This window comes from Prinia subflava, chromosome 11, assembly GCF_021018805.1.
Source record: "Prinia subflava isolate CZ2003 ecotype Zambia chromosome 11, Cam_Psub_1.2, whole genome shotgun sequence".
Taxonomy (NCBI): Eukaryota; Metazoa; Chordata; class Aves; order Passeriformes; family Cisticolidae; genus Prinia; species Prinia subflava.
Window position 1 is genome coordinate 6927406 of NC_086257.1, and position 23213 is coordinate 6950618.

At 41.7% G+C, this 23213-nt stretch overlaps 3 protein-coding genes across 3 annotated transcripts in view; 2 read left to right on the forward strand and 1 right to left on the reverse strand.

Annotated features, from left to right (window-relative positions):
• MYO7B (myosin VIIB) overlaps positions 1–4166 on the forward strand; it is a 48091-nt gene extending 43925 nt beyond the window's left edge. The window contains exons 46-47 of the mRNA XM_063407795.1: positions 510–629; positions 1390–4166. Of these exons, the coding sequence (XP_063263865.1) occupies positions 510–629; positions 1390–1473 (204 nt within the window). The 3' untranslated portion in view covers positions 1474–4166. The remainder of the gene's footprint in view (positions 1–509; positions 630–1389) is intronic.
• The window catches only part of LIMS2 (LIM zinc finger domain containing 2), a 31865-nt gene continuing 12043 nt past the window's right edge, over positions 3392–23213 (reverse strand). Inside the window, exons 2-10 of the mRNA XM_063407797.1 lie at positions 21711–21870; positions 20748–20814; positions 20320–20440; positions 11178–11327; positions 10195–10345; positions 9072–9164; positions 8135–8183; positions 7876–7951; positions 3392–7061 (exon numbers count right to left, since the gene is read on the reverse strand). Of these exons, the coding sequence (XP_063263867.1) occupies positions 6914–7061; positions 7876–7951; positions 8135–8183; positions 9072–9164; positions 10195–10345; positions 11178–11327; positions 20320–20440; positions 20748–20814; positions 21711–21870 (1015 nt within the window). The 3' untranslated portion in view covers positions 3392–6913. The remainder of the gene's footprint in view (positions 7062–7875; positions 7952–8134; positions 8184–9071; positions 9165–10194; positions 10346–11177; positions 11328–20319; positions 20441–20747; positions 20815–21710; positions 21871–23213) is intronic.
• On the forward strand, positions 17334–18971 carry GPR17 (G protein-coupled receptor 17). Its single transcript, XM_063408746.1, has one exon. It carries the CDS (start codon positions 17448–17450, stop codon positions 18477–18479), a length of 1032 nt encoding a protein of 343 aa, XP_063264816.1. The 5' UTR covers positions 17334–17447; the 3' UTR covers positions 18480–18971.

The window sequence follows — 23213 nt, forward strand, 5'->3', positions numbered from 1 at the left end:
GGAATAAGCTAGAGCATCTCTGAAAAAAGATATGGGAATCATGATAGACCTGGCAAGGGGGTAAGATCAGGGAGATGGATCAGGGCACCAGGAACCTGCTGCAGAAAAATGCTTTGCAGGAAGCCCCAGCTGTCTAAAGATCAGGCTGAATGGCCATGTTTAGCTAACCCCAACAGTCTGGTCTTATCAAGTTCTCAGGAAAAGGAGTATCACTATTTGCTTTCAATAATGAAATGAATTATAAGCTAGCTTCAGATAATTGTAAATCTAATGACCAAGGCAAATATAAATATGTAATGAAAGGAAGTCTCATTATTGTGATTAAGAATGATCTGTTTGAAGTGAAAATACCATATACCACTGATCTGGATGCAAGAATTACCTTAATCCACTATTTTTATAAATGAAGTGGGAAAGAACAACAATTCTTTGGTTCTACAGGTTTTCTGATGTAACAGCCTGTTTTCATATGAGAAATATTCTACAGATCAGTTTGTTTCCCCTTACAGGATATTTTAGTAGTCTACCCCTTCAATAAAATCTCCAACTGGAGCAGTGGGAGCACATATTTCCACATGACAATAGGGAACCTGGTACGAGGAAACCGGCTCTTATGTGAGACATCTCTGGTAAGAAGAGTTTTGCCAGCTTAGACACAACAAAATCCTATTTTTTCCTTTCCAGCCAGAATTGCTACAAAAGATGGTGCGAAAACAGATAAATACCAGTGCAGATACAAAAAGCATTCACTGCTGTGTCAATAAAATTGCCGTTTAGAACTGGTTCAGTTCATATATAATGCTATCTGATGCAAAGATGCATGACACAGAACACAAGGACAGCCAGTGATTTCCCAAATTCCTCCCATACATCAAAATTCTATCCATCTGACAAGACTGCAAAGCTATATAAGAAGCTTTTTGTCTTGCATGTCTGCCTCCAGTTATGTAGTAATGCCAGCTTTGTAAGACTTCATATTTTCCAGGGAGTGGTACCACCTTCTTAACAATTGTTTTCAGCCTATTCACACCCTCAGAGAAGCATCACTGTATTAATATTTAAAAATAGGTTTGTGAAGATAACAAAAACATTTAAAGGCTAACTACTCTGACAGAAAAACTTGGATTCTTAAATACAAGAATCTTAAATACAAGTCAAGCTACAGAGTTAATACCAAGGAGACAGCAGAGCTATGCTCTGTAAAGTTTTGGAAATCTATGAAAAGCAGAGGGAGGAATGGATAAATTATAACTAAAACGGTGACAGATATTGAAAGAAAAGAAGTTCATGTAAGGAGGAACCCAAGAAGATGATAAATGAGGGAGGAAATGAGTTATTTTTGCTTCTGGAGCTCCCTGAGAAATTTAAGACTTTTTTCTTTCCTGACAGGGTTACAAAATGGATGACCTGTTAACATCCTACGTACGCCTGCTCATGAATGCTGTAAACAAGCAAAAGAACCTCCCAGCCTGAGAGTGCAAATAGAGTCCACGACCTGTACTTGTGCCAAACTACCTGTAATTTCATACCCCAGAAGAAATGCCATTTAAAAACTATTATTCTTGATGATCCATCTTCTGATCACACACTGAATGAACTGAGTTGCTGAAATAGTACTACAAGAGAAGCTCAAATGAGCGTGTGCTTTCAAATATCCGTAACACTTTTTTTTTAGATCTAGTATGAGAATTCCATTTAGATATTGGATTTAGAGAAAGTTTAGATGGACTTTAATGTTTTATGGGAGTGGGGAAACCCTGTGAAGACCCCTTCTAATAGCCTGAATCTCCTCCATTCAAGGACACACACATTAAGTGCTGTCTTCCTTCTGGAAAAAAAATGCCCCTTATTGTATATCTCTTACCAAATGTACAAACTCCAAGAGTCTTTGGAAACAAAGGTAATGTAATTTTTTCCCTCCTACTGGCGATTCTAAGAGTGGAGAGATGCCCTTTAGTAGATAACTGGACACTTTGAAAGGTAAGATGCTGGCTTTCATCCTCTGGTCTCTAGGTTACCTGCTGCACATTACAGTAGACTTACAGCCAAGTACAGTCAGAATGTTATTGTCCTTCCTGCCTGCTGCTAAACTTGCAGGCTGTCCCCTGAACTTACCATGGCCTTGCTTAAATTAAATAGTCTTTTTTCTTCCACATCTTATAATGCTCTTGGAAACTAACAACTGCTTTCTACAGCACAGTTTCTAGTAGCTCTGAAATGAGTCTGAAGTTTGGGTCTATCACTTGTTGCTCCTATTTCAAGATATAGATGAGCTATTCAGTGCAAATCAGAACTGAAGAACTCAGTCTAACAGAGGTCTGTTGAAGAGACTTTTCTGCTCTACAAAAATGTTCTGTTTGGAGTTATGCAGACATTCCTTCATCAGACAATAATAGCTGTAATTTGCCCATATCTTTTCTGCTTCCTGTTCAGCAGACAGTTTGAGTGGTAAAATTTGATTCAGCACTTGTTCATCTCTAAGAGCTTTGTAGAAACATAGCTTTGGTGCCACAGGAACCAGATTGTGCTCTAAGTGTGTAAAGCAGATCTAGACTATGGTGGGAGTAAGCTTAGCTGCTTCCCCTCAGAACATGTTCTCCTCCCTCACTCCCAGTGAAACAAGAACATGTCTTAAAGCATTTACACCAAGTTCCTTGAGACACGATCTGGCAGTGCTGGAAAAGCAGCTCTGCCTGATCTCTCACCTTTGCCAATGGATGCACGATGGTTCTCCTTTCCCTCTGACGTGTGTGTGTGAAATTCAAACGCTGGTGGGAGTTCTGTATATGGGTGGCAGGGAAGAGCCCCACTCTGTGCATCTAAACAAGTGCCACACCTGTTAGAAGAGCTGATGTTCTTGCAAGCAGTTAGCTGCTCCTGCTGTGATGTCCATTGCTGGCAATGGAAATGCTGGAGTCTACTTACCCTGAGTGGTTTTGTCACCCCTGTCTAATCTAACTAATTAGCTGCAAGTGAGAAATGTTCAACACTTCACCTGTACAAAAAGAAATTTTGCAGCCAAACTGTATTGTTTCTGGTTTTTAAATAAAGACTGCAGAAAATCAACCACAGCATCTTTTTCTAACCAAGAAAAGGGAATGTTTGCTCCAGATCCATGTAACCTAAATCTAGCAATATCCACTATATCCTGTAATGGTCATAGCATCCCATCTGCTCATTACATACACAACACAGTTTGTACAACACAGCCACTAAAAGGATGATACCCCTTCCTGCACATCCTCATCAAAAACACAGCAAAAAACAGCACAGGTCCAAAACATGAATTCACCACAACAGTGCCTCAGGTTCCAGCAATCCCAGAGTTCCTTGGAGTGGGTGATAGTCTCTGGCTAAGCACCAAAAATTTGTATTAACTGTACACCAAACAAATTTTTAAATTTTTTTTGTGTAAAGATTTAAAATGTATTACAGTTAACTTTAATACAGGTACATACAAAGGCAGTATTACAGCATTTCAATCTACAATCGTGTTTTGGTTAGACAGCTCAAACAAACTGAGAGCTCTACACAGTGCAGAACCCATCAAGGCCTGAAACCAAGCTGCTAATTCTTTTCTCAGTCTAATACCCTCAGCACTTAACAGTGCTTTACAGGCCAGTATAACCACATTTATTACATGCTTGCCTGCAATCTATTCCTTCCCCATCCAATCACTTCTGAAAGAGTGTCAGTCATATCATCCAATACCAACCATGCCACATCAGGAGTTCTCTGTACAAAAGGCTGAGCAGTGTTTGCCAGCATTGCACAGGCTGCTGCAAGAACAGCAAGATGCAAACCCTAGAGAATGGATTAGTGCCATAAACAAAGACTGCAGGTGATTATAGCATACTCTTTGAATACAAACAAGCTTCAACCACGCTTTCTAAAAGCAAAACCATTTTCAAGTGTCTTCAGTGAGTGTTAGTGATTTTAATTAGGTATAAATATGACTGTAAACTATAAATGTATAGTATGAGATAACATCTTTTATTAAGTGTAGATTTCTGAGCCAAGTTCAACCTTCATAAAAATCTCTACTCTCCAGTGATGTAATGCTTAGGAAGAATTTGGCCAGCAGGTCTATTTACAGCAATGGAAAAAAACATGCAGCTTATTTCTTACAGACACCTTGACCATATTTATTAAAAAGAAAACAAAACCCAACCTGTCAGCCTACCAAGGCACAAAGGAGAATTTGTGAGTTTGCACTATATTCTACTTGTTTTTTAAAAAGTAATCTGACAGAAGTAGGGGAAAATACATTTTTAAGCCATATATAGAGAGAAATCAGGGATTACAATTTTTTTCCACCAATTAATTTTGTGAAATGTCCTGAAGATAAGGACATATTCCAAATCCCAGAGAACTGAACAGCTTATCAAAGAGAATTATCAACTCTCCTTTGAAGCTTTCTAGGTCTGCCAAATTTCTAACATGAGACAAAGTGAAAGCACCACTAAATCTTTACTGGCAGCACAGAACTAATGCCATTCACCTTCACATACATGCATTTTCCATTGCTGGATGTGAGTAGCTGCTGAAAGAATATTACCTGTTGGCTGCTGGTTACCTAGTCCTTCCTTATTTACCAGGAACGTGTGGCTGTGTGTTCCTCCACCCCTCAGGAGCCTGGGGATACACAGCTCCTCAGACCCAGCATCAGCCATGGCTGCGACTGAGATCACAGGAACAGACCAGAATGGTTTATGCTGAGAAGAATCTGCATAACACTGAGCTGCACACAGGTCAGAACTTCAAGTGTTTTATGCTGTGACAAAATGCCAAACAGCAGGGCTGACTGTAAATGGGGGTCTCTGCAGGGCCACACTACTGCACCAAAAGACATGCTGTTCTCTGTGCCCTTAACTAAAAGATCATTTTAAGGCTGGTGAGAGAACAATGAATAGCCACATGTTCTCCTAAAGCAGTGACACAAGCAGCTACTATTACTGGAATCTACAGTGAAAACTGGTCAGGAGAAAATGAAAGTTTACTGCTAAAATTGGGCCTATCCCCTCATCACTGTTAGAGTGGTTGCTCTATAACCCAGTTAAAAGATTATGGTAACGTACAGCAAGAAAAAGCAAAGCAGCTGAGGGAAACAGAGTTAGCAAAGGCAGTGAAGGTCTAAGAGATGGTCTCACATGTGGGATTCTGATCAGTCCAGGATTTCCCACCACTGCTTTGGTACCACTGGTGCAGTGCCATGAGTATTCATCCAGCAAGCATGGTAAAACACAATTCTAAGGTATATACTGCCCAAATATAATTGCTGCTCACACATACAGGAAGTGGGGCAGCTTTCACTTCTTGCTACCTAATTCTCCTGTAGCTGCAGGGTGTTGTCCAGACCCAACTGCTGCGTTCATTTGACCAACTAAACCAGCCACTTTTTGGAAGGTTTAAATCATGCAAAGGACAGCAGTCCCCCAGGGCTTGTCAGCCTTGCAAAAGGGCGGGTACAGTCTCACAACTGTTCATGGAAAGGGATTTTCAGGCTGCTCAGCTTGGTTCAGCACAGGGAAGTACAGGGGTCACCTCTGGGGGACTCAGAAGCTCACTGGGATCACACATCAGGAACAGCACTGCTGATGGCTCACCTCTAAAGAAGTATTGAGATTACACAGAAACAGTAAATTTCTCAGCACCTTGGTTGTGGTAGCAGAGACAGTAGAACCAGTGAAACCTCACTGGTGACAGGCAAAATTACAGAGGAGGACTACATGCTTGAGATGTTACCATCATGTCTGGCATCCTCTCCTTAAGTACACTCTAGTCTCAAAAAGATGAATGGGACTCTTATTTGGGTAAAAAATTTAAGAAAAATGGGGGTTTTCTGCATAACACCACCGTTTGCTAAAAACTGTAAACATTAGAAACTCCTTCATGTAACTGGGCTTTCTGGAGTGTGACCAACAAGCATATCCTTGGCTGGCAAAGAAAGTGAGAATGGGAAAACTGAAATGCTTAAATTGGCACCATATTATTTATTCAATTTCCTTAACCAGAAGAGTAACCAATGCTCCAGCCACACTGCCTCAATAAATATCAGCTATGCCAAGGGACAAGACATGTTTCATGTTGAGCAGTAGAAGCTCTACCAGCCATGTAGTAATAGAGAACAGAGAAAATTAGTGTCAGTTCTAATAAAATGTTTCATTTCCCATAGCCACCTTCTCCTTAAGCAGAGCCCAACTATTCTGAAGAGGCTCACATGGCCTTGACAGCTGAAATCTCCTTAGTACTGAGCACAGAAGCAAAGGCAACTTCTTAAGCTGCCTTAACACTGAGCCTACGTGGGCAGTGCAGATACCATAGCTATGGGTTCCAGGGCTGGTCCAGTTAACCTACAAACCAGAAGGACTGGGATATGGCATGGGGCACCCATATATTCTCTGTAGGAATCTGGAGAAAAACCAGAACTTCTTACACGCAGTAAACAATGATAATTTTCAGACTACTTGCCTATAAAAAACCTAAAAATTGCTTCACCCAGAGTAAGAAGAAAAATTCTGATACTCTGATTGAAAAAGAGCAAATCTGACATTTCTTCCAGCCCTACATTTAACCACTCTTTCCAAATTACTTAGACTAGAGGAGTGGAAAGAGTAGTACAATTGAGGACTAAAAGAATGTGTATAACTCCACAAAGGTGAAATGCAATGTTAGTAGCAAATTAATAACCAGCCTGCGTGCTGCTCAAGCAGAAATCATATGCCTCTTCCTGCCATTGCTAACAGACAATTGCTTGAGAAAAGAGACAGTCTAGATGCAAGAGACATCACCAGAAGCAGGGGAAGGTACTGCTCATCTTTGGTTCCACTTTTTAGCAATTGCTTCTGTAATCAACTGCTGCAGTGAGCAGCAGCTTATGTTAAGAGTGCAGTCAGGAGACTGACAGACCTGTTTAAGCAGAGTTTAAATCTAAAGCTTTAGGATGGATCTTCTTGGATGCCAGCTCTGACAACTTCTTCAGACGTTTCTTCAGCTCTAGAGGGAATTTCTCATAGCACTTCTTGCACACAGGCTTCATGTCAAACTCCACAAATTTATTCCTTCAACACAAAGAACAGTTATTAAAATGGTATTGGCAAACTATATGCTTCACTAATTCAAATCTCCACGCATCCACATCAGTGTTGTTGTTGCAAGCATTCTAGTTCATTTATAAAACAACTCATTTCCTCATCTTGGTGATGCAAGTACAGAGACTGGGTATTAACAGTGAACTGAGGTCTTTAGTATCCCCAGGTAAATAAGGAGCAAGATTTTACTATACATTTGCATGTAACAGTCTAGAATAATAATTTTGTTACTGTAGAATGCAAGTGTCACTTGAGAGGTCCCCTCTGGGATGAATTAGAGCTCCTTCATATGGCCAGTAGAGCCAACCCAGCAGAGCAGGATAAGGGTTTGAACCTGAGAAAGGAAAAATGTAGGACTGCCTTTTTTTCCGTCCCTCTTCTAGATATTTGAGGTAAACAGCAGGGTATTTTATTTCAAAATAATCTATGCAATAGCAAATATTGTCACTGAGGGGAGCAACCACAGTTAAGGAGACATGGAGGCTGCAGGTTGCTCAGGGCAAGCAGTTCCTCAAAGTTTAAAGCCTTCCATTTGCACTGCTGAATGAGTCCTCCTCTTACCCAACCTCCTTACAGAACAGGTTAATGAAGGAAAATAAAGCAGTGAGGATGCTGAGTGCCAGCTCCCTTTCAGTGCTGACATGTATAATTCAGTGGAATTATAAGCCCCTGCTCCAAAGGTTTATTTGCCTTCAGGAAGGCAGTGGCTCGTGGCTCCTCCAGGCTGACACTCTGCCTTAGGGGCAAATGTCCCACATGGTCTAAAATATAAACACTGACTTACTTCAGTGTGAGCTTGACGTTGCAGGTGGAGCAGGAGAAGCAATTCACACACCAGGCCTTGTTAAGAGCTGACACCACTGCAAAAGCAAAGGCACCAAGTAAGAGGAAACTGATGGATTATTTGAATTCAGATTTATACCCAAATTCAAATGAGGCCAGATGTGAAAACAAACACTGTTGTCTTGCAACTGTGGGATTGCAACAGCTGCACTAACAAATGAACCAAGGACAGCAACCCAAAAAGAGAGAACAAATCTTACCATCTCCCTCTATCACGTGGCTGCAGTTGTAGCAGACATCTCCAAAGAGCTGCACAGAAAAAGAAATAAGAATAGGAACTCATGCTGCTGGCTACTCATGGTCCCCAAATCACACAGCTGGTGTGAACATTAAATACTAATAATCAAAGAATTCCCAGATACAGCAGTGGCCCCCAAATATACCAATTTAAATCTTCTGAATAACTTCTCATACACTTGCCAAATAGTCTATGTTCCTTTGGATCTCATACCAGTAAATACTACAAAACCTTTTTTGTTGATGCCTCACACTCTAGTACTGTTATGGGATCTTAAAGTCCTGTATATGTGGCAATTGGAGAAGAAGGATGGGTAGAATATTATGCTTAGTGTAGACAAACATCTCCTGATGCTCAACTACAAACACCAAAATAGAACTACTGCTAAAATACAGCCACTATCAGAACAGCAACACATACCTCTTATGAGAGTCAGTTATCTGACAGAAGAAAATACCAAACCAAAGAGTTGTTCAGTCGAATCACACCGAAAAAACAGGGTATGATTGGCTTTTTTATTTTAACTGATCCATTTTTCTATGTTTTAGACAACAAAACAGTTGCCTCAGGCCCACAGAAACATGTAATTATCAAAGAACTCCACACAAATACATTAGAAGTAAAATTACAGGGATTTTCATCTCAACCCAGGGTCAGTGGTTTTCTGTCAATACCGCAAATTAACATCCGTGTCCCCAAGACATTTCTATTCTGTTTTCAGCATCACTTTTCTGCCAAGAAAAACTATTATTTTTCTGTGAAATCTGACTACTTTCTTAATATTTCATTGCCTCTACAAATTCAGATTATGCAAAATCTGCATAGCTTTGCATATATAAAACATGAAAAAGCATTTGCCAGACACAGAAAGTACCTACAGCAGAGATGGCTGAATTTACCTGATTATAATGAGTCTCACAATAGGCCAGCCCTTTTTTTTCATAGTGTCGGTGCCCCAAGAATGGCTTCTCACATTTGGCACAAACAAAATGCTGTGAAAGAAAAAAAACAAATTTCCATGGCAGGCAAAACAAGTTTCCTGTCACCAGGAAAAACATGGCAATAAATCGTAGCTCAATACAAGACACTTGATCTCAGAACAGTTTGGGTTGGAAGGGAGCTTAAGGCTCCTCTCACTCCAACTTTGGACACTTCCAGGGATGGGGCAGCCACAGCTTCTCTGGACAGCCTGTGCCAGGGCCTCACCACCCTCCTCACAAGGAAGAATTCCTTCCCAATATCTAATCTAAATCTGCCTCTTTCCCTTTAAAGCTGTTACTTCTTCATACTTTAATGAAGCACAGAGAGGAAAGGTCTTATTGGAAGCAAAAAAAAAGAGGAGCTATTTAGTCTATTTATAGTAATGAGAAGTTGTATTAAAGACAGGTGGAAGACCTGCTGGAAGGGCAATGATCTTGTGTCTATCCTGAGAGACTTGTGGACTATTATATTGCTTGTTTCAGGGAAGAGAAGCAGGAACATAAACACAGTTGGTATGAATACACCTTAAGTGAGCAGCAGAATCTCTCTCAGGTCAAGCCCTATAAGGCATAAATGACTGAAACAAAGATCACTAAAAATCTTCAGGGCAAGTTGTGATGACTCAGCTGAAAGTTATAGAAGCAATGAGCTGAAAAGCCTTAAAAAGCCTGAACTGCTCAGCTTTCAGTAAGAATTCCAACACTGTTATGTGCCTGGTAACTTGAATTGGAGAGGATATATCTAAGTACATCATACAAAATACGTAAATTTATTAGTAAGTAAATGCTTTTCAGTGAACCCTATTCTGCAAGGATCTTGAAAAATTTTAAACTTAAGGTTATTACAGACATGAACACAGCTTTCTTAGGAACCCTGATGGCCCTGCTGTAACTCATTCACTCACAGAAGGTGAAGACAATTGGAAACACAAGCAACTGGGTTTTGTCTTAATTCCTGTATCACAGACCCCTTGCACGTCCACAGCTTGCCAACAGCCCTGGTCCCCTCCCAAAGCAGGTCCTGAGGGGATTCCAGACTCACCTCGACGTGCCACTGCTTGCCCAGCGCGTTGACCACGCGGCCCTCGATGGGGCGGCGGCAGGCGCCGCAGATGGGGATGCCCATCTTGTCGTGGCAGGGCAGGCAGTACAGCTCCCCCTTCAGCTCCCGCGCCTCGGCACTCAGCTCCTTCCTGCCAACACACACAGGGAACGGAGGACACCGGGAACGCCTCAGTGCCCGGGAGGACGTCTGGGAAGGGGAAACTCGGAAGTCAACTTAGGCAAAGTCACACTGCAAGTGCAGTCGGTAAGCTGAGCTAGTGAAACACAGTTACTGCCAACTCACCTTTATAAAAAACTGCTTTCTCAGTTTGCCAGACAAGAGCACATGTGGAACATCATGTGTGCAGCTGGATACTCTCACAGACATACGAGGTGCACTTACATGGACACTCACAGTGTCATGCTAAACCTCCAGGTATCTCTGCACGGGAGAGCTCAGGTCCAGAACCATCCCAGCAGTGCTCCCTTGCACTGTTACCCATCCCGGGCAGTACTGTGCCCAGTTAAAATGCCTTCATGGCACATGATTCAGGTCAGACAGGTATCAGCATGGCAATGGACAGTGCCACAAGACTGACACAGCTCATCTAGCCATCTGGCTTTTTTACTACCCAGGAATTCAAACTGAAACTATTTCGGACAGCCTGGTAATTCCTATCTTTGGAAAACTCTGCTATGGTCATCTGCACACAGCCTTTCAGACAAATTCATGCCAAGGAATTATTTTCACTTTCATTATAAACTAGAATTATCCAATGTTAGAATAAGAGAATACTAAGTGGCAAAATAGAACTAAAATTCCTGTAGTTTTTCCAAACTTATTTCAGTTTTTCCTCACACAATTTCTATTTGCTCAACAATGTGAAGGCAGCAGAGTTTAGACCTTGGGAAGAACTGCACTGCTGATTCAACTGGCTGTCTCTCTCCTTTTTTGTCAGAGTTTATAGTATGACAACATACCCACAGTGGGTGCAGTTGAAGTGATCTGGATGGTAGGAATCATTCCTAAACATCAGAGGCTGCTCATCAATTATCAAGTGGCACTTCTGACAGATGTACTTGCCCAGTCCCTTAGCTTTTTCACGGTTGTGGCATGGCCTGCACAGGTGCCTGGGTGAACAAAGAAAAGGAAACATTAAAAAACTCTTTCTCTTCAAACAACATATACTACATACAGTAAGAAGTACTTATGTAACAGAACTGTCTTCTGAGGTCAGACTAAATGTAATTCAGTTTGGTATCCAGTGTTACCCACCAGCGGCACAGAGAAGAATATGAGTATAGAGCAGTCCCACAGTTGTATTTCCTTAGAACACTGATTTCCAGCATTCACTGGTTTATATACCATCAGGGGTATCACCCACTCATTCTTCCAGGGAGCCTTTCCAACCCTTTAGATCTCCTCTTATAGCTCAGCAAGGAAAGGTGGCAACACCCTCTGTCTGTAAGGAATGGACCCACCCGTAACAGAGGCATTACAGCACTGGGAGAGAGCCAAGGAGAGAGAACACAATGGATCAGACCAAAGTGCATTGCTTCAATGCCTTTTACCATGGCTGGATTCCTTAGTCTTCAATATCTAAGACAAACAAGAGATCTCTTCCTGCCTGCAATTTCCTTTTACTCCTAAGTTAAATAAAATCAAGAACTATGCAATTTTATGTAGTAAAAGCAGCTGCTCTTCTAGCACATGTTCTTGAACACATTACAAGTACACTTCTAAACAGGCAGATAACCCAAATTTCTGGTAGAAAAGCTCAGGCAAAGGCATCAAAACACTTGTGAAGGCTGATGGAAGCCACTGGTTTAATCCCAATATTTAGGAGCTCTGAGGAGAAGCTGTTCAGTTCACTTGCCTATTCCCTATCCCTCTAGCTGCAACACTGTGGGCTGGGAAGAATTTGTAATTAAAGAAAAATGACAGAGAATGACTTCTGTGGGTTGCTTTGTCCCAAAACCAACAAGTCTCCTTAATTGCTTTCACTGCATCACTATGTCAAACACTCACTGAGATTTTACACGTCGTTCTCAAAACACATCAGGCAAAAAAAAAAGTTCAAATGGAAAGGGCATATTTATGGACTAATTAGTGAGTTCTTCACAGGGCCCCTTCCAAAATTCTGCCCTGATAAATTACTTACCTGGAGGTCTGTGAAATGGGGATAAGAATACAACACATGTTGTTGTGAGGCCTCAAACATTTATGACTCTCAGCTGGCAGGTGCCTGTCTAAGTGCTAAGTATCATCATTATTCTCTCCAAATCTGAGCCCTTCTGTCAGCAAGTGTCTCTGTCCAGGGCTGGAAGTACTGTCCGCCCAGACGGAGTCCAGAGAAAGCAGACAGCACCCCATTATAAGGAAACATGCAGCTGTGCTCATCTCAGCATAAAGGCATCAATTTTACTCAGCACTGTCAAATGCAGAGTAATTATACAGGGCTGGACATGGGGACCCCGAAGCAAAAGTCCTGAAAGAGACCCCTCTCCTTCAGCTGAATGAGAGGCCTTCAGCCATTTGCACTGATGAACCATTATCAACCCCCTCCCCACTCACCAACCCTCTGCCCTCCCACAGACCCTCTCTATTGGAAGCAGAGGGGAGTGTTGGACAGGCTAAGCTGTTTCCATAGCAGCCTCCCCTTTCCCTCACCCTCTCCCCCTCCACACCATTATGGAATTATCCCATTCTGAAATGTCCTGTTGTGTCTGTTAATACTAGATTTCCCCCAAACAATGCAACTCTCCACCCTCCTAAAATAATCAGGGGATTCCAAGGATTCTGTGTTTAGGGCTGGGGGTTCAGCAGCAGCCTGTAAGCACCATGAATAGACTGGAATATTCATGCAGGATACTCATATCTGTACCAGCAGCAGCCCCAGTGCCAAGAACTCAGCTGGGATGAAGACTGCTCCTCAGTGCTGGGGTGTCCTCTCCCCTGCTCTCTTGTGTGGCTGAGCTGATAATGTGCTATCAGAGCAAGGAGGACACTATATAGAGGGGCTCCCTTCTCTGCTCTCAGCAACTCTGCACTCTCCTGGAATCATCTTGTTTGCTCTGCTCTGCTTCTACCTACTTTGCTGCCATCAGGAGTTCGTTGAGATATTTCCCAAAAGGATCCTACACTCCATCCATAGGACTGCATTGTAAAGAGGTAAGAGACCAACTTTTGTTAGTAGGGGCTTAAGGAGTATTTTTTTAGGAGCTTTCCTAATGGCATTAGTTTTAGCGGGTGCCAATGAGGAGCAGAACACATACTGAGGTGGATGAATAGAATGGAAATGTCTGAATCTAAGAATAGGCAGCATTTTCTAAGCTTCAAAGAATAATTTTCTCAGCTTTCTTTACGTCACTCCTTCAAAACAAAAAAGGTTTTCAAACTTTTGTACCTAATATATATCCATTTGTGCCAGTTGTGTGGTATGTCTAGTGCTCTCTGACTGCTTTGATGCCCACAAAAACCAAGTATTTGTGCTGAAATATGGATTCAGCAGAGAGTGATTTACAGGAGAATAACTTCAGTCAGAAACTATTTCTTATGAAGAGTACTTTGAGTGAAAAATAAGAGACACTGAATTTGACAAGACACTAAACTCATAATCATAAAAATGCACAAACCAGTATAATCATACCAGAAACTGCTCCAGCTGAGAGCAAGAACAAGAATTGCTGACACCTACCACAAACCCTAACATAGAGGTCAGTTTATCTGCACTGGGCAAACAAAAGCTCCAAACTAGCCAGGTAACTGTGTACAATGAGCTAAAGATTTCTCCTGCTAGCTCTTCCATTAATGACAGACAGAGCATCTGCTGAAAGAGGCATTGCCTTGTGTCCATACTGACAACCTTGTGGATTGTTCTCTTGCATGTTTCTGAGCAGAAGAGAAACAGGGCATGAAATATGGTCAGTGTGCACGGCATGTATTCCAAATGAGCAGTGACACCCCCGCCAGCCCTGGGATAATGGCTCATACCACAACAGTGCTCTGTTTAGCAATACATAAATCACTAAATATTCACACAACAACAGGAGTGTAGTCCAAGCAGAAACTATTGGATAATGAGCCAGACTCCTAAAGGAGTTTTCTGTCTGTGGAATGAAAGCCTCTTGTACCATACTGCTTAACACAGACTACACATTCTAGGTCATCTGTGAAGGTTTCTAGTTTGCTCTTAGCATTTATACAGACTACAGGAATTCCAGTGCTTTGTCTGTAAGCATAAAAAACCTAAACACATTTATTTAAAATTTATAGGATAAACCCAAGGACAACAGGAGTGGAATTGCAAATAACTGTAGCGGGCTTTCAACACATTAGAGAGAACACACTGTCAGAGAATTATTACTTTTCTAAAGCTGTAGAATTTTGTTGAAAACATGTAAAGTCTAAAAGTAAGCCCAACAATTAATTCTAGTGACATGACAGCTTTTTTCTGAATCTACTGAAGTGCTACACCACTATTTTCACCCAATAACTAGAATAAGATAAAAAACCCAACACATGAAAGCTGTAATTAAATTTTCCTTTTAATTTAAAACATAAGCAAAATTAAAAAGAAGAGCACTTCCCTCTTCTGTAACTTCTTACCAGACAATGAAAAACATCTCCCTTCACTTTACTCTAAAAAATAAATTATGTAACAGCAGCTCTCCTGTGAAGGCCATCATTTGCAAAGACTGAATCTATTTCAATTTTATCATTAGTTCTGAGCCTCTCTATTCCTGACACTGACATCCTGGGCTTCCAGACAGCTCTGACATTCTCCTTTCTACTCCAACACACAGCATTCTGCACCAAAAGCACGTCTGTATAGAAATCCACAGCAGACTCAAGGCTGTCATCAGTGAGGATAAAACTCTCAGCTTTGGAGTCTTGCCTGTTCTAAGACTGGCACTGACACGCAGCTGAACCTGAATTTCCAAGATCTGCCTTAGGAAGTCAACTCAAATAGAACTGGTTCAGTGTATCATGTGGTTAAACCCCTAATAATTAGCTTGTAAACAGGGAAAAGTCTGCTTACTCCTTTTGGAAACTGATAGCTGATTTAAAGCATTATCAATAACACCATCAATAAGAGCCATTGCAGTCTGTTCCTTCAGACAACCCCGGTTTCTGCTTTTTCAGCTGCTCCCAGCCAGCATTTACTGCTTGCTCAGGTGTCACAGCCATGAATAGAGCAAGGTTTAGCCATAAGACCACCCTATCCCTGACAGGTGTCTACATAAAGATCACCTGATTTACACTTTTTGCAGCTGAAAAGCATAATTAAATGAAGGGTCTGACACAAAAAAAAGGCTTAAAGCTAGAACATGAGGTGATAAGCACCATCATAAATTAATAGCCAGTAAAAATGCATGGTCTCATGCATTTCTCTTTTGGTATGCAACAGAAAAATACATATTTAAACTAATTCCATCCAGGGAGGACAAGTATGTGAGTCAATGTTACTATCCCATACAAACTTTAAACTCTCGGGTTCAAGAATACTTGCAGGTTTTACTTTGTAAGGGACACATGAATAATATAAACAAAAAACTGTGGCCTCTGTAAACTTGTCACCTTCACACAAAAATCCCCACAGCAGGGCACTTTCCTTTTGTATGTGAAAGCACAATTTCACAAGTATTTTTATAGATAATGACAAAAGGGCTGTACAGTCTTCCTTGCACATGCAATTGCAAGTAAGCAAGGTAGCAAGTTGCTTGCTACATTTATTGCAAGATAGCAACTTGCTATAAATGCTCAAATCCAGAAGGGTATCCAGGCAATGTGTGAAGTAAGAAGGGCCCTCTGTGGTCACAGGAAGAACTTCCAATTTCTGAATTTTATCCAGTCTCCCTGCTGTTGACTGTCTCTTCAACTGTGAGCCAAACAGAAGTGATCCAGCATGTTAATCTCCAGGTATTCCAGTTTTCTGTTCACATGAAAGTAACAGCTGCCAAACTGAAGATATTAATCACCTTGGATATTTCTAACAATTCCCAATATATTTGTTTGTCCTTAGTCCCACTTCACTCCATGATCCCAATATTTTTAGACATCTGAACAATGAGTTCTGTTGGGGAGCTGGAGGCAGTGCATAATGGATGTATTTAAAGATGTATTGAATATTATGGAGATATGGTCAGTCAGTACAGAATGCAATGGTGAGCAAAATGCAGGTACTGCTGCACATACTGTAACACTTCTGAGGAATCCAAGTAACAGAGACAAGGCTGGAATTTCAAACCATCTGCATTTCCCTCCCACCTATACCCACAGACAAGCAATGTATAAAAAGCCATGTGCAGGCACTCAGAAAATCCCATCACACTTTGTGTTGATGCTGCTCAGGATATGCAAACAGAGACTGGCAAAGCTAAGATCAGTCTTACTAAGCTTCTACTTGGAAAAGGGCCTGGATAAGCTACAGTGGAGCTCAGGCTTTTGAGGGAGGAAAAGAGAGAGCTATGGTGGAATATAAAAGCTGCAGGGAAGGAGGACACTTTGACAGGTGACTGACAGCATGGGAATTATTTAAAATCTTCCTCAAGTCAATTTGGTGTCAGAACAGATGTTGCTAGTCATCTGAAAAGTTTCCTCCTATATTAGAAATAGGTGCATTTGCCTTAAACACAGGACACTAGACTAAAATAATGCTCAAAGGTTTTCAGGAACCCTGTGGATTTTTTTAATAACAGCAATATTTGACCTGTCTTTTATCTCTTTTAAGAACAAGACAGGTATTTTAAGCTAGATCACCTTACAACAGATACTTGTGCTCAGAAAAGCTGAGCTCCTCATGAGCTCTTCAGTCCTGAATCAGGCTTTCAAACTGAAACATGGCAAATATTTCTAGTTAGATATACAGAACTCACTCCTACTCCTCTTAACCAGACACACAAGCATCTCACTACCTGGTTATACAACTGACCTCAGCACAGGCTGGAGACAAGCTCATCACCAGCTAGCCAGCTCTTCACTGGGATTCCTGCTACAGGAATTACTGCTCTGGTAAACTCAGCTGAGCAGAGGGTATTCAGAATTCTAATATAAGGTTTAAATTCAGACTGACCTGCCATACTAAACACTAGCAAACAGGAGACATTGCTGACTTTCATGTGGGGGGTTTTGGATCTTTTGTTGGTTTGGGTTTTTTTTGTTTTCCACAAACCCAGGCTCTTTTTTAATATACTGTCTTAATTATTTCATTTTTAGGGCATTTTTTTCTTCAGAACTGTGGGGAAAAAATGAATGGGCCAGCAGCTTCAAGCCTGCTCTTCAATTGCTCAAATCAATCAAATTTTGCCTTGGAAACATCAGAGCAATGTGGCAAAGAGACACACCTTGAGAACATGATTTTTGCCACTTTCTACTTTCTGGACTTCATCCTGGCTTTTGCTGGCAATTCCCTGGCTCTTTGGCTTTTCATCCGGGACCAAAAGTCAGGCACACCCGCCAACGTCTTCCTGATGCACCTTGCTGTGGCTGACCTGTCCTTCGTGCTGGTGCTTCCCACGCGGCTGGTGTACCATTTCTCTGGTAACCACTGGCCGTTCGGTGAGATCCCCTGCAGACTCACCGGGTTTCTTTTCTACCTCAACATGTATGCCAGCATCTACTTCCTGATGTGCATCAGCGTGGATCGCTTCCTGGCCATCGTGCACCCCGTGAGGTCCCTGCAGCTCCGCAGGGCGCGCTACGCCCACGCGGCCTGCGGCCTCCTGTGGGTCATCGTGGGGGTGGCCATGGCACCGCTGCTGCTCAGTGTGCAGACGGTCCACACCAAAAACACAACGGTCTGCCTGCAGCTCTACAGAGAAAAGGCCTCACGCCACGCCCTCGTGTCCTTAGCAGTGGCATTCACCTTCCCCTTCGTTACTACTGTGACTTGCTACTTACTCATCATCCAGAGCCTGAGGAGTGGGAACAGAGTGGAGAAACACCTGAAGGACAAAGCTGTCAAAATGATCATCATGGTCGTGATGATCTTTCTAATTTGCTTTGTACCTTATCACGTCAATCGCTACATTTATATTCTGCATTACAACAGGACCAAAGCCTCCTGTGAAACACAGCGACTCCTGGCCCTCAGCAACCGCATCACCTCCTGCCTCACCAGCCTCAACGGCGCCTTAGACCCCGTCATGTATTTTTTTGTAGCTGAGAAATTCCGTGAGGCTTTGTGCAATCTGTTTTGTATTAAAAAGACCATAATGTTGCCTCAAACATATGAGGGTAAGACAAATGAAAGCTCACTAAGTGCTAAATCTGAACTGTGAACAGGACTTTTGTTAGTGTCAGTGCTTCGTCTTAAGAGCACTCCCTCCCACCAAAACAAAGCTGAGAGCACAAATATGCAGCAAGACAGCCCACCCAGAGTCAAACTCATCCTGAGAAGGGAGCTCTGTTTTTATGGGGCTCCCATTAATAAGAACCCCTCTGACGACAGAGAACACGTTTGTACTGCTGAAACTGCAAACAGAAGGACAGTTCTACTGACTTCCAACAAATGAAACTGAGGGTTCAGCACTTAGGAATAGGGAAGGGGACAATGAAGGAAATGGACCTATGAATTTATTTTTTCTTCAAAGAACTTAATTCCCAAAGCACTGAGTGCTTTCACTGCACAATGCATACAGCCTTATCTAAAATTTCACATTGTGCCAGCAGTAGAGATCCACTCCTGAGACAGACCTGCCTGATGAAAAAACCAACACATTTGTGCTTCTTGTTACAGTCTCTGAATTCAAAGTATTTACATGTAATAGAGAGAAAATTGGTACTAAATGGTGACAAGAAATAAAGAAGACTGGAATGAAGTAATGAACCCAGCCTGGACAGGAAATATGACAGAAAAGATTGCTAGTTTTAGGATGGTTTACAGTTCTTTTTTGTGACTTATCTAGCAAGACTATTCCTTCATAATGGATAGAATAGGGATTATTTTTATTCTCACTGATACAAATTGCATCCAGCAGAATATGTCTGGAAGTGACAAGTAGACTAGTGTGCAATGAAAAGGGATAAAAAGAATGCAAGAGTTTCCAATAATGTTTACTAGAAGACTGCTTCAATGCTATGGAGATAAATATTATAAGAAATCATGTGACAGGTGAAATACACTATTATGTAGATACACATACCTATATCTCTGCTATGCTTCTGGGAATGAGATCCTTACCATTTTAGATTTGGTCCACAAATTACAAAATCAAACATACTTTATCCTGCTTGAACTACTTTTTATCCTGATTGCTTCCCCAAAACACCCTACGTGCTATTCCAACAGCCCATTCTAGCACGATGAGGTGCCACAAGAAAATCAATGATGCCCAGCTCAAAAAACTAGTGCACAGAGATTGCATGCAGTATGAAAAAGAAGAGGGAGTTGAGAGGACTCCCTGCTGGACAGGTACAAGTATACGACCTTTTCTTCCTTTCCTCACCACTTAGTTAGTGAAAATATAAACTCTAGGAAACTACAAGGCTTTGCTCATAAAATATGAAAGCCTAAAATTAACTCTGAACTCCGCAACACTGCCTGCTAACTGCTGGATTGTTTGATTTTCTTATAATGGTATGCTTTTGTATAAGCTCCCTTTTGTGTTTTTATTTCTTATTTCTGAATTAAATGCATTAATTGGTCTCTAGGATTCATTTTTATATTTCTGCATTTAAAATGAATGATTTCTGAAGACCAGTGGAATCACAGGCTGAAAAGACTTCGCTGTAATCACGGTGTTATTATTTTGGCTTTTTGCTACATCTTGATTTTCTGCTCAGCAGCTCACTTGATAAACAGCCTGCCTGAGATCATGTAACCCCTTTTTCTCACTTATTATGCAGCCTTCTGCCTGAAATCCCTGATATTTCTGTCTTCTGCCTGAAATCCCTTTCTTTTCCAGAACCCATTCACTAGCCACTAAAATTTGAGTTTCTACACATTTCTACACATTTCATTGGATGAAGAACTTTCCCAGTAACAGACTATTCCTAAAGTTCCTTCTGTACCTTTTCAAGCTTTCCTTCTCAGGGTAAAACTAACTGACCACCCTCAGCATCTCACAGCTGTATCAAGAACACACTGATAAAACTTTCTGAGCTCCTGCTCCCTCTTACCTGCCAGCATTCTTCACAAAACCCAGGTCAGCAAGGGTTACATCGCAGAGCTCACAGCGGAAACATTCTGGGTGCCAGTTGTTGTTCATTGCCTTGATAACACGCCCAATAATGAACTCACCTGCAAAAGAAAAGTATGAGGTGCATGCAGAAAACAGTCTTACCAAAATCTACTGTCCCTCATAGTCCTTCCACTTTAATTTCATCATTACTATTACAGTCTAACTCTGAAAAAAACCCCAATTATTCCCACAACCAGGAGAACCCAAAATCACTGCCAGAGTCACGCTTTGCTCCTACCCAGAGCCCCTGACTCCTTAAAGCAACCCCAGCAATCCCAGCCCAAGGCTGGATGCCACAGCAATGCTGCAGGGTTTGCACAGCCCTAAATTTGTTAAGCCCTGGTGTTGTTATTTGCCACTTCTTACCACATTCCCCGCAGCAAGGAGCAAACAGCATCTGGAAGTCATGCTCACAGTACTTCCTACCTTCAAACTGCAAACAAAACAAGAGAGAAAGAGCCCTCATGAATAACTGAACTATTTTTACATCTTGACAGTTCAACATGATTTTGCATTAACATGACCATTTAGTCAAGGTCAGTCAAGTTTTCCATGTCTAGCCCCCTACACACCTGTTTTTCAACACCTGAAGGTTCTCCTTGAAGAAATATCCACACATGGCTTCAGCCTTGTGGTGAATTTGCACAGCTAAATTAACAGCAATGCTGCTAAAAGACAGTAAAAATCCAGAAGAATACCCCAATCCTTTTCATATAGTTGCCTTTAATTTCATTTTTGCTTTAGTTTAGTTAGAATTACTACTCCTCCTACACGAGGCTAAAACTCACGTCAAAATAAAATACAGCAAGTTTTAAATAATGTGTTATTCAAAATATGTGCTGTGCATATTCTGTAAAAAAAATTCAACCTGGCTTTTAAATGGGTTCATTGATTTCAGTTGCCCAACTGGAGCAGTTTGGTACAATATGTCTAAAAATATAGACAAAAATTCACTTATGTCTAATGAAATGTTAAGGCCAGGTTGGACAGTGCTTTGAGCAACCTGGTCCAGTGGAAAGTAGCCCTGCCCATGGCAGGGTTTGGAATGTGATGGTTTGTAAGGTCCCTTCCAACCCAAACCATTTTGTGATTCTGTGATGATTACCAAAACACTTATTTTCTTTCTGAAATGTGTCTTACCCAAAGAGCAGCCTTAGCTGTTCCTGAAGGAATATGTGAGAAGAAAAAACGGGAAATTAAGTTGGAAGCTCCTCAAAAAACTGGCAACAAATGTTTAGGGCTAATAAATTAAACATGCAAGAAAGATGAGAATTCCTTGCATTTTACCACAGCTCTTTCTCCTCTCTTCCAACCAGTCTGAGAACCCACCTCATAGAAGAGTCCCTCTGGGAACTGCCGGAAGCACTGGGCACACACAAAGCAGTTCTCGTGGTAGAGCTCCCCATTGCTGTTCACGATCCTCTCGGCGGGATCGAACCGCGCCTGGCAGCGCTCGCACACCGCGTTCGCCAGAGCATCAGACATGTTACTGCGAGAAAGACAAGAGGAAGAATGTTCATAAACACAACATTCCAAAAAAACAAAGTCAATGAATCGCTGACAGCGGTTAGAAATAAGGTTCTGACAACTCATACATGGCAGATGAGGTCACATAGCAGATGTACCTATTGCATGCTTTTGGCTACTTCACCAATATTTCACCCCATTCCATCATCCTGCTAATGGCTCATAGCAAATATCCACAATTTTTCACAAACCAGCAGTTTGGAGAGCAGCAAACCCAATGATCCTGACTTCTTGGGCCTTCTGGTCTCCGGATGTGGATCCCCAGGATGTGGATTTTCTGATGTGTAATAAACACTGATATCCCCACTGCACTCTGCCCTTCACTCTCAGCGGTAACAAAGCATTTCTCCCTCTACAAGCCCCTGTCCTCCTGACAAATTAGTTCAAACTCTCAAATGTTACAAAGCTATGGGCAGGGAGAAGTCCCTCTAGCTGGCTTGGCCAATGCCTCGGCCTAATTTCCTCAGAACATGAGGCTAAAATCCCCCCAAGCCACACCTACAAATCACGTAAAGAACATTTTCCTCAATCTACCCTAAAATAAGGAATCATCCTAACCTCTTTCACAAAATTTTCATGCCTGCCATCATCCTAATCTAAGTTAATGCAGTTTTTACATGTGTATCACATGTGCAACCAGGAGGGAAAAATTATCAGGCACATCTCAATTTCTTGTGGCAGTGTGATCTTCTTTTAACCACCAGACTATCCAATAGTATAAAACCTCAATAGTATTACACTTTTGGATATAGAAAAACTGTTTTATGCCTTCTGGACATCTTTTGAATTCTATGGTTGGAAAGATTGCAGTTTTATAGGTGAAAGTATAAAAACTACCATGTTAAAAAAACCACCATGTTAAAAAATCTCCAAACTGCTTGTATAGTACTTTTGTGAGGTAGGTAATGAATGCATAAAATGAAAGCTTGCTTTACAAGGCTTTTTTCCTTCTTGTTAGACTCGAAGTTACTCTGAACTGATTTTCCATTGTTAGTTACTCAACAACCCAACATGCTACCTTCCCCACCTCTTCATGGAGAACAGTAACTCAGGCAGCTTTCCCAGGAGCAGAAGATTCTCTTTCCTCTGCTCAGAGACATCCCCCTCAAAAAGAGGCACTGTCTGTACTCCAGGGCGCTGTGCTCAGCACGAGTGCACTGAGCAGGGAGCAGCTGCAGCCTCCTGAGCTAACACAGCCAGCCCTGCATTCCACTGGCTGAGCCGAGCCCAGTGTCTCCCCTCTGCAGCCTGCACTAAAATCCCAGGCTGTGACCTAGAGCGACCCCTCAGTAAAAACAGACCTTC

What these genes read in the sequence shown, in the direction of transcription:
- GPR17 (XM_063408746.1), top strand. Translation starts at nt 17,448, where the DNA reads ATGAATGGGCCAGCAGCTTCAAGCCTGCTCTTCAATTGCTCAAATCAA.